The sequence below is a fragment of the Acanthopagrus latus genome, chromosome 23, assembly GCF_904848185.1.
Source record: "Acanthopagrus latus isolate v.2019 chromosome 23, fAcaLat1.1, whole genome shotgun sequence".
Taxonomy (NCBI): domain Eukaryota; kingdom Metazoa; phylum Chordata; class Actinopteri; order Spariformes; family Sparidae; genus Acanthopagrus; species Acanthopagrus latus.
In genome coordinates, this window is record NC_051061.1 from 15263014 (window position 1) to 15280701 (window position 17688).

The 17688-nt window shown below is 43.6% G+C and overlaps 1 protein-coding gene across 8 annotated transcripts in view; it reads left to right on the forward strand.

The window, feature by feature from the left end:
• Window positions 1-17688, forward strand: part of mybpc2a (myosin binding protein Ca) — a 51369-nt gene that overhangs the window by 19551 nt on the left and 14130 nt on the right. For 7 of the 8 annotated variants that reach the window (XM_037090139.1, XM_037090141.1, XM_037090142.1 and 4 more), the window contains 10 exons: window positions 3336-3419; window positions 3562-3710; window positions 4529-4646; window positions 4882-4930; window positions 8870-8881; window positions 9133-9189; window positions 9302-9471; window positions 9731-9863; window positions 13020-13144; window positions 17054-17159. In XM_037090139.1, coding sequence (XP_036946034.1) covers window positions 3336-3419; window positions 3562-3710; window positions 4529-4646; window positions 4882-4930; window positions 8870-8881; window positions 9133-9189; window positions 9302-9471; window positions 9731-9863; window positions 13020-13144; window positions 17054-17159 — 1003 coding nt within the window. Of the gene's footprint in view, window positions 1-2655; window positions 2671-3335; window positions 3420-3561; window positions 3711-4528; window positions 4647-4881; window positions 4931-8869; window positions 8882-9132; window positions 9190-9301; window positions 9472-9730; window positions 9864-13019; window positions 13145-17053; window positions 17160-17688 lie in introns of all 8 variants that reach the window. The other variant, XM_037090143.1, reaches the window with a different exon arrangement.

Consider the following 17688-nt stretch of genomic DNA (forward strand, 5'->3'; position numbering starts at 1 on the left):
CCAAAGCATCCGAGAGAACGTTTTGAGAGTGATTCGATGTGAGCGGATGAGCTCTGCTTTATGAGAAGTGATATATCCTGCCTGTACATCTGTTGGGCATATATCGTAACTGTGTGTGACATGTGGATATACTACAATATACTACTGCTGAATGAATAATACTGCCGGTAACTCAGTTGTTCACTCTGTGTATGCTCTACATACGTACAAGACAAGACTGGAGGGATCTGAGACACTGTGTGTTCTATCTGCTGGTCCTCTGATGATAAATTGATGAAATACTGAATAAGTCATAACTGCGAAATGATAGTACTATACACTCTATGTATAGTGCTATGTTTTATGGATGGGATAGATAGATTTGTTACTATTTTAATGTAGTAATTCCCCATCTGGGAGAGAATATTTGATAACCTTTTATTGTACAGGTCCATAAATCCTTAATCTGTTCCCGATAATTCTCCAGGAAGATTCCCAGAAAGAGCGATGTAATTCGGCACTAATTATAAGTAAAATACAGGCCACGTTTTAACTGGTAATTAGTCGAAAAAATAATTTCCGATTTAAATGCTAAGCTGCTTTAACTCGGACTCTGTGTGTAGCAGGTGTAGCTGAATAATGTGCGATTTGTCTGCAGGCACCTATGTCATTAGAAAAAAATAGGAAGAATATAGCATAAAGAGAGGCACTCGGTAGAGCACAAAACAGTCCCCTTTAATCCAATATCAAATTTGAACTGGATACATCTGTTTTTTTCTTTTCTGTCTTGATCCATGCATTATTCCATGTCAAGCAATGTCAGTTGAAGTGAGAAAAAATTCCATGATCCGTCCTTTATCTGGATCCTGTTAATGGGGTCTATTCTGGGCCCAGACCCATCCTCCATCCAAGCTTCATGGAAATCCGTTCAGTAGTTTTTGTGTTCTCCGGCCAACAAACCAACAGAGGGACACGGGTGAAAACAAACAAGCGTTGTCAGAAAGTGAACAGCTGTTTCGTGTGTTAAAGTCGGACACATTGATCCACCCGATGTGGACTTCTGGTCTCTAATAATCTCAGCTTGACTTCGCCCAGTTGACAGGAGTCAGTATTCCTACACTCGTCTGTCACTTGAACGTAAACACATGTCGTTCTTGACCTTCTGCTGAAATTCTGTCGTTCTTTCGTCCCGAGGTAACCGAGTCCTCACATTATGTACCTGTTTCTAAATGACATGCATATGAATACCGGCTACATCTGGCCCCACTCCAGTTGAAATAGATTTCCCTACAGCCTGGCTCGAGTACGGCCAGTCCCATCCTGTTGTCTCACATGGGCCAGGTTTGCTACGCTGGCCGGCAGAGGAGCATCACCATTGCATCACACATTTCTTTGCTCTGATCCAACTGCGTCCAGAGTTATTTCTGTCCGCACTGCTTAAAGCAACAAAATGTAACTTCCTGGTGAAGAAAGATAGTTGACTATTGAGTCTCATCCCCAGATCGTCAAACACTGGTACTTTTGGTTGGTAGCTCGAGACGACAGTGTTTTCTCCAAGATGACATTGACATCCTCTAATAATGCCCCTTGAAAAAAAAAAAAAAAAAAAGAGTTGCGACACATTTGCTAATTAATCTGGCGATGCCAAGCAACAAGATTACATGGTTCTTTTCAGGAAAGTTTCTGGAAATTATTAGAAAACCATGAGTAAATACTGGGCCTGTACAATAAATGTCTTCATTATCCAAAATATGAATAGGAAGTGTCAGTCAATCAGTCCCTGCAGGCTGTTGTACATCCCAAACTTCCATTCCCAGAGCCAAGGACAGTGTCTGGAGTTAATATGACTGAACAACCCTCATTCCAAACACAGCGAGTGTCCAATGTTAACAGTGTAAACATTCAAAAGTGTCCCCTGGGTGCTATTCCGGGATCAGCTTTACCCACTTAGCATTCTAACTGAAACCTTTTAAATCATCCTGAACATCTGAACTTGGATCTGTCCTCAGGGGCACTTTTGATTAAAAGATCAAATTAACCGAGCCCATAAAAGCAGAGAGAGAGAGAGAGAGAGGAAGAGGCGCCGACGGCGTGGCTCTCTGAATTTATGGAGGCGCATGACCTTATTTGACACGTGACCCTGGATCCATTCTCTCAGCAACTGCTCTCGTCCAATGGATGTCCACCCAGGGCCCTACTCACTCTACTTGATTGGTGGTCCGATGTGCCTTTATCTCTACCTGCTGATTGTCCATAAACCCCCCCCCCCTTTTTTTTTCTTCAACACTTAGAGTGTGTCTGACTCAGGATGTGAGAGAAAAAAAGGAGAAACAGGTTTGGTTAACTAGCCTTCTAACTTCAGCAACATCGTTATACATTAAATGATAAATGATGTGATTTGGAGACATAATTCATTAACGGTTGTGTTTCCTCATGGAAGATAATAAAAAAAAAAAAATGGGTTTGTCAATTTGAGTCTGAGAAAGACCAATTTGTCTTTTGGAGTGTGAGAGCACGCTGATTTAACGTGTGAGTGTTCCTCACCTGAAGTCAAGATTATCACTGGGTCAATTAACGCTTGTGTTTAACAGCACAGCACAGATACTGTCCGGACTGACGTGTTCCCCCGCTCTCTCTTTCTGTTTTTTTTTTTCTTTTTCCCCACCTCCGACGCAGAGTTGCCTCCTGATGGTAAGAGAAATGAATACGTTACTGTCTCTGTGAAGCATATCAACTGACAAGCAAACACCTTACAGAGGTTACATCAATTTACCCGCAAAAGAAACAAGCGAACGGATAAAAGAGCGGCTCGTTTTTTATCGCAGAGATAAGAGGGTGCAGCTTCGGCTTGTGTTCTGTCAGGGTGGCAGATGATTGCAGGGAGTCAGGCCTAATGTGATGTCTACAGAGGTGATCTGAGAAGTTCCTTTATTCCCTGGGGCCAGCCTGTTTCAGGGGGCTCCTCGGTCGCCTGTCATTTATCAGAGGGTCCCAAATGGTTTATGCAGTGTAACAACGGAGGCATTACACAAACTCGGTGAACGCTTTTGCCTCACAGAAAAGCTGTTGCTGAGTTTTAGCGTTAAGTAACCGCACAAAAGGAATAGATCCCTGAGCTCAGAGGGTGGGAATTAGTGGTTTGAGACTTCTTATCAAATTATACTTAGGAAGCTTTCCAAATGATCAACAAAAAAAAAAAAAAAGGCATCATGACTGCTGATTTGGTGGTTTGCTTGGTCGACTTGTCCCCTGTTGTCGTCCTCAATCTGTTCTGTTTTTTATCTGAGTTGTGCCCGGATCATGATTCCCAGCTTTAATTTGTCCTCTGTGATTAATCTATTCAACCACCGTCCCAGAACATGTACCAGGGGAGGATCCTCAGATGTCTGAGCTGACCGGCCTGTTCGTGTTGAAGCCGGAGAGTGTCACAGCAACAAAAGGTCTGGAGTAATGATCAGCCATAAAAATCCTGAATTATACCTAAAATGACGGGAATGGTCCACTTAATGCCAAATTCCTGTTGGAATATAGACAGTTAATATATTTTCTTTAATTACCGCGTCTCACTCTTGTTCGTTGCAGGCAAGGACATCACGTTCGTGGCTAAAGTTGACTCTTCTAACCTGCTGAGGAAGCCGGCCATGAAATGGCTGAAGGGGAAGTGGCTGGACCTGGGCAGCAAAGCTGGGAAGCACCTGCAGTTCAAAGAGTCCTACGACAGAAACACCAAGGTGCATGTGTGCATGATGTATGTGTTCACAGCGTACAGCGCACCTTCATGGATGGTAACGCTGGTCGGGCTGCTCGTATCACCAGTTTGGTCAAGGCAAAATATCTATTGGATGGATTGCTGTCAAATGTTAGTGACACTGAACTCACTTCAGTTGGTTATTGTAATAATCCTGAATAATCATATAGCCATGTGCAGTCATGAGTTTAAACGGTTCATTTGTCAAATACCTGCAAAACTAATAACATTCTCATTAGCCTAAGCAGTATTTTATGCTCACAGCTAAGTATCAAATGTTAGCATGCTAACACACTAAACTAAGTTGGTGAAGCTGATAAATATTACCTGCTAAACATTGTTAGTACAGCATACTGATGCTAACACCGTGTATTGGTCCGTCTTTATTGAGCGGCTAGCATGTTAGCTAAGCAGCTGACTCTTGATGAGGTGTAATCAGTTGTTTCCTTTACCATCTCACAACGGCTTCAGCTTCAGTATTGACTATTTGAACTCAACAAAAAAACACATTCTCCTCTCAGCCATGTGACTTTGTGTTTGCGTGTGTGAGTGCAGGTTTGTGTAGTTAAAATCACACTGAACTGCAAAGAAATGCACATTTTGAAAGATCAAGTGATCTATTGTGTGTGTGATCAAACAAACTGCGACAGTCCCCTAAAAGCCAATAACGGCCCGACGGCGTGCGTCTGTGAGCGCATACAGCATATCTGTGCCCGTACGTGCACGGGTGTGCATCTAATTGTGTGTGTCCCTAGCTCATCATCTATCCCTCCTCTCTCTCGTTCTCTCTCTCTCTGTCAGATCTACACTTACGAGATGAGCATCATCAAAGTGGTGGATGGAGACGCAGGTGGCTACCGCTGCGAGGTCACCTCCAAAGACAAGTGCGACAGCTGCACATTCGAAGTCAGCGTGCAGGGTAGGTCTGGAGACAGACAATCACATTATTGTCATCTTCCATTCAGCGTGTCCACCATTTCTATGTAACTGGCTTTGTCAGCCAATAACTCAGTGAGTGCGATACACATTAGGTCCTATCATTTAGCGGCCTAGTGAGGTCATCAGTCCATTATTCCTCTGCGGCCCAAGCCCGCTGTGTAATAAATTAACCTAGCCGAGCTCTCACCAGTCCTTCCCCTTCTGTCTGGTTTCAGCTGTACAAGAGGAGCAGCAGGACAACATCTTGGAGGCGTTTAAGCGATCGTGAGTGTCAGTGTCGGAGAGGGTCTTCTCAACGTGTCAGCCATCACACTGTCTCCCATATGCTCCTCTGTAGATCGCTGCCTCTGGGCATCTGTCAGTCTCAACCAGTGTCTCTGCCTGTGTGTCTGTCTCTCCCTCAGTTGTAGCCGACTTTGTGCGAGTCAGTCTGTCTGCCATTTTTTTTTCTCTCTCTGTCATGTCTCAATGCGCCTGCCGCCTTGGTGTTTTCCTTCCCCTGGAGTCCCTCATGGTTTCGTATATCTCATGTATTTCGTCACATGTCTCGGTGGCAGTCTCTAAAGGGACTTTTTAAAACTTTTTTTTTTTAACATGCATCTCTTTCCCTCACTTTCTATTTCTGTCTCTGCTTCTGCTTGTATGAAGTGTATCTGTGTATGTTTCCCGTCACTTTGTTGCTTTTTAATGAGTTTTTAAAATGTGTTTTTTTAAATTTTCTATTTGAATGTCAGCCGTTCTCCGCTTGCATGTGCGCCGCGTGATCTTAAATCAGCTGAAACACATTCGCGCTGACACGTCGAGCCTCCGTATTTGTAATCTGTGTTTAAAAATATAATTTCCCCTTCCCTCATTAGAGCGCGAGCAGAGAGGCGCAGGTGAGATGAGAAAGTACAGCAGACAGCATCATATTGTGGTTCAGACAGGATGTCAGTGTGCTTATTTGCAGAATGCTGATATGAGGGGGAGAGAGAGAGAGAGAGAGGGTGAGGGAGAGGGAGAGAGGTCGGCGTGATAAATGAAAAGTGAAAAGTTGGTGAAAACTCAAATATGTTGCTGGAGAGATACAGGATGAGCGTGTTAACACCTTGTTATGCGGAGGTCATGCAGCTCAACCTTTCACAAGGTAAGTATGGAGGAATCCTGTGTCCTATGGGATACTCAGATGTGTGTGTTTCACTCAACATGCATTACACCAGCACCGCCAAATGCATGTGGTCTGCCTCCATCCGTGTTTAATTATTATTTCCCTGAAAGTTTCTTTTATTCCAGACTTTAATGCATGTTTTCATGAAATAGCCCGAGCTCTCCATCATATGCCCGCAGGCGTATCCGGCTATTATTTCCTCCTCATGTTGTCACTTTGCTGATTGGTTGGCCGGCTTCAAAGGGAAACAACAAAAAAAAAGTATGAGGTGGAATAAATACTGTACGATTGAACTGCAGTCTGTAAGTGTTTCTCACCCTCTGTCTCGCGCTTGGAAAACATTCCTTGCCATCGCCTATATTTCGCAGCAGCTCATTCTTGACAGGGCAACGTATACAAGCATGTCGGCAAACACTCAGTATTTATACTGTGTGCCATGGCATGACAATGCTACACACAGATGAATGCCAAAATAAAGAGAGCAGCAAGTGTTCGTGGGCAATCATGTCGTGGGCTGCTTGTTGACTTTTGTAGCAGCCAGCTCTGGGTTGGCTCGAGTCGTTTCTGCAACACAAGAGGGACGGATATTGTTTTATATATCAACCGCAAGTATGGAGGTCAAAGTAGTTCAGCAGGGTGAAGCATGGCAGCAGGCCTTTGGTCTCGGGCAAGAAATAGAACCCCTTGAATTATCGAAAGCCATCATTTCGTCGGTGCGTGGGTGTGCGTGTGAACAGCTGAACAGTTTTTGGGGTGCTTAGGATAGAAAGCGTCATCTTGCATCTCAGTAGTTGGTGTGTAGCTATGTAAACACAGCCAGGAGATGGGTGAGACATGAAACACCCTCCAAGAAATGTGTTTCGGGATGTGCAGTTTCTAAGGGTTTAAAAGCTTGTCAGAAACCACCAGAACATTGCACAACAGTTTATAACACCGAGAGACCAACCTGGCATCATGCCAAACTGTATTTAGGCAAATTAATGCTCAGGGTTAGATATTCATGCGGAACCCTCTGTACGTATTCTTTAAACTCCTGTACGATGTTACCGCAGAACATTTGGGAGGAGATTGGAAAGTCCAAGTCCGCGCAAGAATGATTTGACCTGCTGCCCTCTGGTGGATGTATTGCCTGCCAACTTGAAGGACACGTGGAAGTGTGTGGGCAGTTGCGTTATAAAGTTGGAAATGGACGTATCTATTTTAGAGAGTAAAGACAGCAAAAAAATGAGCTGTGAGGCTCCGGTCACACATAGTTACCACTGGTGGTTTGCCTCACACAGGACTCCGACCCTTGTCGCCTGGATGAGAGTCCAATGATTAAGCTGCTCAACCGTCCCCAGCCTCTTCTTAATGAAGACTTTTTGGCTCTTTCAGCTGTGTTCGTCCGTCGTTCCCATCATTATCGCCCCTGTCGGTACTTCACCTTCATGCATGAGTACTTTTTGGCAAACCAAAACGTCACCCTGAGACGCTCACCTCTAGAAGTCGAGGGGTATATTACGCACTTTGGTGTGAGCCTCAGCTGCAGTCACTTTTGGAAAGTGATCACAGTGACAGATATTTTACTTTGGGTTGCAAGATAAACAGCACAGTACAACATCCGACATCCCACCAGCACAGGGCCTTCTGCAGTGACGGTGCATTATGAAAAAAATCGCACCACATCCAACTTTTTGCTGTGCTGTTGGACTGGCCTCTTTCTAGTCTAGTGGCTAAAGTTGGTCTGAGACTAGCAGCAGAGGCATTTTAGTCTCAGATGACGGCACAATGAGTGAGAGTGTCCACATGAATCATTTTGTGTTTGTTTATTACCCCACATCAGCATCCGTAAAAAAAAAAAAAAAAACAGGGTTTGCTTTGGAGTTTTTCGTTTCATGGCGAGCAGTTGTACCTTAACGCATCCCATGAAATGTCTCTAATAACGCGCTTTTGTGAGAAATGAGCATTTTGTATTTGGCTGTCAATGCACATGCTCACACCACGAAAGACAGCTCATTATAGTAATCCCCTGACCTCCATATTTCATGTGAATTTCCAGTCCAATTTACTACACCACCACCACCACAGCATTGCATTTTTTTGCATCACCGAACTGTTTATGCAGAAAAAATAAAATAAAATAAAATGCATCCATCCAATCCAAACAAACCTATTGTAACGGCGTCCTGCTATGCCCTCCATCCTACGCTTGGCGTTCGAGACAAGAATCTCTAAGAAGTTCTCAAGTCGGCTGAAATCTAGCAATTGTCACGGCCGCGCCGCACGCCTAACATCGTTTTCATGCTCACCCAAGCATCTGGTGAGCTCGTGTGCCCCTGCGAATGAGGGCATCTTCACCCGGGGAGAATTTACTCCCATCAGGATGGCAAGGACAACATGGATGGATGTTATCCTTGGATGAACCGTTCATCCATAGGGCGAACATGATCACTCACGATGGCTTTGAATTTATTGGCATTTATCTTGGTCGCTGAGGGGTTCAATGAGCCTCGACCACGGCGGCAAAACACACTTCACGCTGTAAAGGAGCTGCCAAAACTCTTCACAGTGGAAAACAACAAACACTCAAGCCTGTAGAAATGTAATGGCATGTGCCTCTCACACACACACACACACACACACCTTATTGAGCGCAAGAGGCTGACTGATGACTCAAGACCCCGTGAATTCCTCTCATCACTTGCAAATGTGCACATGAGGGGTAATAAAGGGTTGATGTGGTGAAACACAGCCGCAGTTTCCCCCCCTGTATTATTCATATTATTCTGCATGAAACTGCCTTTTCTTTTTTTGTTGACTCATGCGTGCGAAGACTCAGACTTCCATATAACACCACCTTCAGTGGCTGAGAACATCCTCAAACGTCTTGTGCTTGCTTCCACCGTTTGTGTGCCGTCATGCCTTTACACATGTGTGTCGCTTTCATGTGCTTGACTGTTGTGATTTCTTGTCTGTCGCCTGAATTTAGGGCGTAACGGTTGTAGCTTGTAGTCCTCATCAAACGCTCTGCTCTGTGCTCTCACTCATCCTATTTTTGCATCTATACATCTACACAGGATGAAAAAAGGGTAAGCTTTATCTGCAGGCTCTTGATTTTATTAGAACTCTGATGTGTGATGTTGTCTTTCCCCTTATACTGTTTTTTGTTGGATTTATAATACGCGTGTGTATTTATAGGGTCTGTGCAGTGTCGTAAAAAGCACCCAAAAGTCATACTTGAGTTAAAATAAAGATATCCTGTTCAGATATTACTTTGGTGAAAGTGAAAGTCACCAGCACACATCTATAATAACTCAAATCTCTTTGCTTTTAATTCCAGTGGAGATGCAGGTGAGGACGCCGGCGATCTAGATTTCAGCGCCCTGCTCAAGAAACGGTAACATCATCTTCATCATCATCCTCATCATCATTACCTCAATGTGCTCCTCTCGAATTACTCGCCCTCTCTCGAGCCACTCGTTCACTCGTTCGCGCTCCCGCATCCTCAGGGAGAAGAAACAACAGGAGGTCAAAGAGGAGGTGGACGTGTGGGAGATCTTGAAGGAGGCCAGGCCGTGCGACTACGAGAAGATCGCCTTCGAGTACGGCATCACCGACCTGAGGGGCATGCTGAAGAGGCTGAAGAAGATGAAGAAGGTGGAGCCCAAGAAGAGTGACGGTGAGGAGCGGAAGGGGATGGGGCAGGAGGGGAGGCATGAGTAGACTGAGCACTGGGAGCGAGGTGGCAGGCAGGAAACAAGAGAGCTCTGTAATGCAGCAGGCTGTAAATACCAGGCAGCATTAAAGGCCTTGGGGGAGAAATTATATTGCTGGGACAACAGGTGGAATGTGTGTTGGCGTATGCTCGCCGCTGGTTGACACTTGCGGACTATTTGGCTATTAAAGCAGCGGTTACTAACAGGATGCTTTCTTGTCAGCCTTCCTCAGGAAAATGGACTCAGCTTACTCGGTGGACAAGGGGAAGAGGATCCAGCTCACGGTGGAAGTGGCCGACCCCGACGCTCAAGTCAAGTGGCTCAAAAACGGACAGGAAATCAAACCGTCGGCCAAGTGAGCGGCAGCAGCATATGTGTCTGTGTGAGTGCGGCGTCGTGCTGAACGACGATGCTGTGGGAGAGTGCGTGCAATCTGATAATTGTTGGTAATTTAATGAAGCTAATGATTAAACTGTAATATCAGATGACTTTGACCTCAAGGCCCTTGCCGCTCCATTAAGCCCCGCAGAGAGTGTTTTCGTCAGCTATACTGTAATTTGTACAGTAGGTTTCCAAATTTGCATTACATGTGTTCTAATTGCGAGGGCTCATTTGAAGGAAACTTTTTAAGCAGAAACATAAAGTACATATTAGGAGTGTTTAAAATCAACTGGTCTGTGATGAATGAGCAAACCAGCAGAACTAGTTATCTGCCGATCGCCAGTAAGCCTTACAAGAAGAAGAAGAAAAAGAAGAAAAGGAGCACAAAGGCAGTTTCCCCTCCGTCTACGAGGGAATATGGAAATGAATCTAGGAAAGGGAATCTCGTGGGAATATCCAAGAAGACACGAACAGCACACAGCCTTTTCCTCCTCTTCTCTTAGAGCCGACATAGCTGATCACTGATTAAATGTTAAAAGAGCTAAACGTTCTCAGAAAAAGACTGTTTCCATCTCCCACTAAGTGCCTTAAGTGCCTTAACTGGTTTTCGCGAAAGGAAAAATACTGCTTCAAACTTTTTTTTTTTTGCTGTATTGAGGACGTTATTTATTTATTTATTTTTTAAAAATTCTTTTAAATGATGCCACTTCCATCAACCTTCTCCTGATGAAATGCGCTGGTGGAAATGTGGCTTTTGCAGGTGTATTGATGTATTTTTTACACTTACCGCCACTGAGTTAGCTGCTGCATCCGGAGCACACAGAGACTTGGTTGGAACTGAGATGCATGAGGCAGATTGCAACCTCCACAGCTCCTCCACTCAGAATAAATATGCTCGCAGAACTGCCTCTCTGTGAGCCTTAATATCAATTTAAAGCTGAATTAATATACCAACATTTTGGCCACTTGAAGGCAAGTTTTAAACGACTTTATACACTCAGACAACACTAAGCAACGTTAGCAGTTATTAGGAGTCTTGTTAATTGCTGTCTGAAGTCTAACATCTATCTACTCTTCCTTTCCGATCTAATTTTGTTTCCACCAACTCCCGAAAGAAATACCAGACTCATAGCTGCTACGCTACAATGCTCCATTATGTTCACGCTCATGTGCGCCATTTGGTGCTGGGTAGCTGAACGGTTTCTCAAAGCCTTTTGTTTTTCCTCCTGAAAATGAGTTTGTTGAAAGCGTCGAGACCTAAACTAAAACAGGAGGCCTGATGCAGACAAGAGTAAAACCAAAATGTGACCAAACTTAAAACAACCGAGGGAAAAGACACTAAAACACTCCCTTGAACAGCAGAGATGGCTGATAATCACCTGCGGGTCCGTGACTTCTTTTTCCTATTGCACATTTTATTTATTTCATTGTGAAATCATCATGTAAAACAATATGAATTCATGTGTTTTTCAAAGAAGGATAAAGTCTTGTGGAGGAAATGCGTTGACTTTACATCTAGGGACCATGAAATAAACAACATCACTAACTTGTCGCAGAGTAATTGCACCCAGCGACTGTCCAAAGCAACGTGTGGCTTTACCCGATCATACAGCTTAGATAACTGTTCAGCAAAGTCATTAATCTGACACTGTGACACTGAACATTGGCTGAAAGCCCACTGAGATGACTAAGAACAAAGCTCTGTATAGAGTTAATTCGACGATCTCGACGCCCAAACTCTGACTTCGCCACATGACTAAGAGTAGATAAATGTTAGTTTTGAGCCTCTCTTGCCTGCTGAGCTCTCTCCGATGTCTGAGTCGCTCTCCGCTTTGCCCCCCCCTCCTTCAAAGGCTTCTTTTGGTGTTTTATTGAAGAGGCTACAGCTGTTGCGAGTGTTTTTTTTTTTTTTTTTTTTCAATGGCTCCACCATCTGCCATTTTGAGTAGTTTCATGCTGTTCATTCCAAGTACGGCAGTCCTCTTCCTGTTTTGATTAAGACAGCAACTATGGGAGAGGGGATCCTTTTTTTTTTTCCTGACCTCACAGAGGGTTGATTCAGGCAGTGCACTGGGACCATTAACATCCACCGAATCAAATCTTTAAGTTACACAGTTAGAGCTGTTGGGATTAAGACGCTCAAGTCCTGAGAGGATGGAAGAGGCAATCCATCCTCTTCTATTTAAACTGCTGTTGTACCGTAACTAATATAAAAAGCCAGAAATAAACACAAACTTCTTTAATACAGGACGATATATATATAATTTATTTGAGAGGCAAAGATCTTTATGTTCCCAGTTGAGCTCTGGTGTTTTCCCACTGAGTTATTCTAGTTTCAAATGAAACTGTAGATCCTGGGATTTACTATCACTTTTATGTGGATGAATTCAGGTGTGAAAATCAGAACATTTTGGTACATGACATGCCGAATTTGCCATCATGCACACAGCGGATGACAGTAACCTTTTTGTTAAAGGTTAGAAAATGTTGATTTATTTACACACTGCATATCAGATTGTTGTAGCTGTCGACTTGGAATAATCAGCAGGCAGCAGGTCTTTTTTTTGGGGTGATCTGTTCCTTTAAGAACATTCACTTACAGGAACTTCCACTTTGAAACTATTTCGATGGTGAACTCTGTGTTGTGCTCCCACGCAAACAACTGTCGCTTGGTCCTGCAGTAACGATTCTTTCAATATGCAAATTGGACTTATTAATGTTAAGGCGCCACCTTGAGCTTATGTGAACACTTGTAGCCTGTAACCATGGGAATATTCCCCATTAGTACCTTCCACCGTGTGTGATGACACTGTGGCATTACTGTAGTTCTTTTGATTTTCACCACCAGCGACCCAAATATCAGTGTGTGTGTGTGTGTGTGTGTGTGTGTGTGTGTGTGTGTGTGTGTGTGTGTGCACAGCTCTGAAGGTCTGTACAATGAAATGCAGATTCTTTGTCTCGGTCTGTAACTGTGAGTCACTCTGTTGTCTTCAGGCCCCTCTGCATCTGATTGTGGCTGGATCTGCTGAATGCATTTATTCATTATTCTCTCTCTCTCTCTCTGTCTCTGTCCCTCTCTCCTCGTATGTCCTCGTATAATCTTCCTCCATCATCCCTTGTGCGTCCACAGGTATGTGTTTGAGAGCGTGGGCAACAAGCGGACACTCACTATCAACAAGTGCAACCTGTCTGATGACGCAGCCTACGAGTGCGTGGTTGGGGAGGAGAAGAGCTTCACGGAGGTTTTTGTCAAAGGTATATGAGTCACTGTCTTTGGAGGAATCCTTCTTTCAGGAGGGAGAGGGTTTTTTTTCCTTTCTTTTTTTTCTGCCCGGTTTGGCGAACGCTGTCATTTGAGCGTTGAGAGGCTTGACAGCTCTGTTCCCTCCTTGTGTTTGTGTCTGTCATCTGTTTATTTCGATGCTTTTTATGCCACACAGCGGCACGCTGCTCCCCGTTGTCTGCTCAGTCATTTTTAATGGATACGTGGCGAGTGAGATTTTTTTTTTTTTTTTTTAATGTTTCGTTTACTGTCATGTATCGTTGCTGTCACGCTGTACATATTAATGTGCCGTCATATGCATTAGAGTTTGACTGATACGTGTGCTTTTGTAGGTCACCTTTAATTGCTGTTCAGCTGAAATATTAATATTTTGGGGTGAAATTCAGCAAAAACTTACATTTCATACAAAGATTTTCCAAAGAAGTAGTCAGTGTTTGCAATACTGTCCCTCTGTGTTGGCAATGGTCCTTTTATTTTCACATTATCAGTCTAACTCTGGTGCTTATATCACATTGGTCTACTCTGTGTCCTTTTCTGTGAGGGAGTATGAGAGGTTTTAATAGATGTAATTGGGTCTACTGCTTCTATATTAATCCCATGCTTTACTCTGAGTGTGCTCATTGCTGCCCATCCTGCTTTTTTTTACAATTCCAGGGGCCAAACCAAAGGGTAAGCTCTTCACCACAGACACGGCTCCCATGCGGCTACAGTTGCGTGTCTGTGTGTGTGCGCGGACGAGTGCTTGTGTCCATAAAATTTTTTTAAAAAATACCGTTCACGTTGCTGTTTGCAGACATCAGTACCTTTTGTCGCTGATTCATCCCGAGCAAGGGGAGTCGAGCGGACGACGGCTAGTCAAAGCTAGCAGTCACAGTACTTTAAAAGAGACGTAAAGTACTTTGGCAAAAGTTGAAGGCTTTTGCTGTGTTGTGGTATGAGTGATTATTAGGTGAGTGTTGTATTTCCCCCCTGACATCAAATTCAACACTTACATAGCTTAGCGAGATGAGTGGCATCAAGATGTAGAATTGTGTAAAAAAACAACAACAACAAAAAAAAAACACTAACTAGTTACTTGATTTTGACACTTTAAAGGAAAGGTTTGTAAGAAAATGAAAAATTCTGACACTATCTTCTCACCCCTGTACCAATGGAAAGTCGGGCAAAGTTTTATAAAAGTTTCTGGTGCGTCACAGCATAGCAGCGTTCTCCTAAACGACTGAAATAGACGCACATAAAATCGCTCCATACAGCTCATCTGGTGTAATTAAAGCATCCAAGATCCCTAGTAGATTTGAAAAGACTCCCGCGACGCGCGGTCGACCTCAGACAGGCTGGGCGCTTTAAGCTTTTAGCTTCTCAGGCACAGTCAAGATTTCAGGTTTAAAAAGGAATAAAATACAGTTTTTATTAAACAATTTGGGATTTTGAGTCTTCCAAACACCTGGATTACATTAGAGGAGCTATTTGGAGCCTTGTTTAGTCTGTTCTTTTACCTTTTAAAACAACTCCTTGTCCTCTTCATTTGTTTAACGCTTGAACGCAGTTTTTTTCTGTGGAACTATCAAACTTCACCCACATTTCCATCGCCATGCGGGTGAGCAGATAGGGATGAATTTTCATCTTTGGGTGAACTTGTCCTTTAAGTAGTCACGTTGCCTCACTTCTCCTGATGGTAAGTAGTAGCTGACTTAGTCTTTACTGAAAGTGCTTCTTGAAGCTGTGTTCGGACCCAAAGCTAACAACTTTTGCATCACATTCCAACTGGACCATTCATGAAGTCCACATTTATTTTTCCTTGAACAGCCACAGCTGCTGTAGTTAAACATGGCCTCCGTCCTCAACACATGCTGTGTTGACCACCTACTGCACACCTACTTTTTCAAGCGGCTGCTTTTGTCTAGTCCCTCCATGTGTTCCTGAGGGAACACTCAGTTTTTCTGCAGAAAAAAAAAAAACAAAAAAAAGAAAAACCCTGAAATCACAATAAAGACATCGCCCTCGTTTCACCAAACTTCTGAGAGACCTGCAGTCAGATTGTACATGTTTCCGTGGCGCTGCGACTGTGGCTCAGAGGGTTTCTCGGCTCTCCAGCTGAGGTCGAAGAGAATCGAGACGTCCGGAGGGGGACTGAATGATGACGATGACAAATAGCTGAGGCTCGCAGAGCATCAAGCATCACACCATGTGGTTACACAATGTGACTCTCATCCCCTCAGGAGACTTGATGTCGCTTCCACCTCTATGAGACAGGTGTGTTTGGTGGCGTTGATGAGCACTTCAGGTGTATATTTTACTGTTATCCAAGTCTAAAAAAGGTGCGCGTGGGAAGAGTAGAAAAGCACTTTTTATGTTTACTTGTACACAGGTTGTCCTGAATCACCCTCAAGTAAAATTCAAGCTGCCGCTACTAGCTCGATATCAACAGAATTAAAACAAATGTTTTCAAATACCAAATACCAAATAATCAGATTTATTTTCTGATTTACAAAAGTTCTGACTGATGTTGATGTTCAACGATCTGTGTTCCAATTTTATGCCTTACATCAGGCAAAACGTCACACTTAACCGAAGAATCTAATTTTTGTCACGGGCTGCTTACAGTTGTCAATTTGAAATAATTTTCTGCAGAAATAACACGGCATTCTAATATTGTCATGATAAAACTGAGCCACAGTAAACAATGACGCTGCTCCACAAGCCCGGTCGGCAGAATAAATGGCGACAAAGCACATTTCTGCAAAACCACGGAGAACATTGAAATGTTGCTCCGTGAAGAGTCTGTCGATTTTCAAAATCAAAAATGCAAGCAACAAAAGGCAGGCAAAAGAAAATCCAAGGGGAAATCCAAAAGAGAAATATAATACTGAGGACAACAAGGACACATGAGGACAGGGCGGCAGACACGGGAACACTGGAGATGCGGAGAGGAGAAAACACTTAAATACTCAGGAATGATTTACTCATGAGCAGGGAAAAGGGTGCGTAAACAGGACGTGGAAAGTAAAACATGACACATGAGGATGTTATTTACAAAATAAAACAGGAAATTACCAAACAAAAATCTGAATCTTTTTTGTTGCAACTTCATGTTCAATTTAAATTTGTATGCTCTGACAACACTGTGCTCATGGAACGGTCAGGTTCAGGTGCAGAAACTTTAAAACTCTGTCACCACAAACTCAGCAGGTACATTTCTTGAAGTCTTGTTATAAACATCCAGTGGTTTCATACCCACAAATGCTGAAACACCGTCTTGAAAAGTCCTCCTTTTCCATATGGTAATTCAACATTTGTTCTTCTTGATAGTGGTCTCGTCTAGCTGTCTCGCCACCATCATCCTCTCCTCCTCCTCCTCCTCCTCCTCCTCCTCTGGACATAAGAGTCAGTTCATGTACATCTAATCTGGACGTGATAAGACACATCCGAGACGTATGGAACTCACAGATTTACTGATTAGCAGTTTGCAGAAAACATCCAATACCAACATTTTATCCTGGCGACTGGCTAGCTTCTAATTAATCGTGTTTGATTTGGACGGTATAGGCAGCCTGTATTGTCGCCCAAAACAAGATTTTGCATGTGTCAGAATTTAGCCGGGCTCCGACGAACCGTATTTGTTGTTTTTGTCATACCCCGTTCAAAACAAGCTTTACTCACTCCACTCGAGCGCTGATTGCCTACAGCTCTGTTTTTCCGCCATCCGTCCTCTTTCATCCTCCTGCTCATGTTCCCGCTCACTTTTTACTCTGGCGATTTAGACGCGTACAGTGTACAGCACAGTAAGTGACTCACACGCCGCAGTAGTACAGTTTGTTTGTGACTCAGTGCCACTGTTGCTGTTTCGAAGTGTGACTCAGCGCTTTTGAATTTGCCTTCAGAGCCTCCGGTCACCATCACCAAGCTGCTGGATGACGTTCACACCGTGGTGGGCGAGAAGGTGGAGTTCGAGGTGGAAGTGTCCGAGGAAGGAGCCAGCGTCAAATGGTGAGCCGGCGTGCCCCGCGGTTCAGTTCTGGTGTCAGTTAATTAGGAAGTGCGTGACTCATTTAAACATCTGTGAGGTCACAGCTTACTAAATGTTAATTCCCACCTTGCTGTATAAAAGAGTAAACTGTCCATTGAGACAAAGGCTTGGAAAGAACAAAATCATCCCTGTTAAATGACTACAAAATGTTGGCAACAACTCACAGATGGGATTACTCATCATTTTAAAGGAAATATTTTCAGTTCAAGTAATAAGGCAACATTCATCAAGTTAAAGCCAATAAGAAACTGCTCAACCATATTTCTGCATGACATTTCCAGATGTTTTCCTCCTTTCCCCCCACCGGTAGTTTATTTAGTTTATTGCAGTAATTGTTTCTCTACTCAACAAGGAAGTTTAAGTGGTTGACAGGGACATTAGAATCTGGTTCTGGTTCTAGCTGCGCAACAACAATGAATTGAGGAAGCAGAATCAGAAGCTAGTATGCAAATCACACAAACCAGTCAATTGCTGATGTTTTTGTTTTAG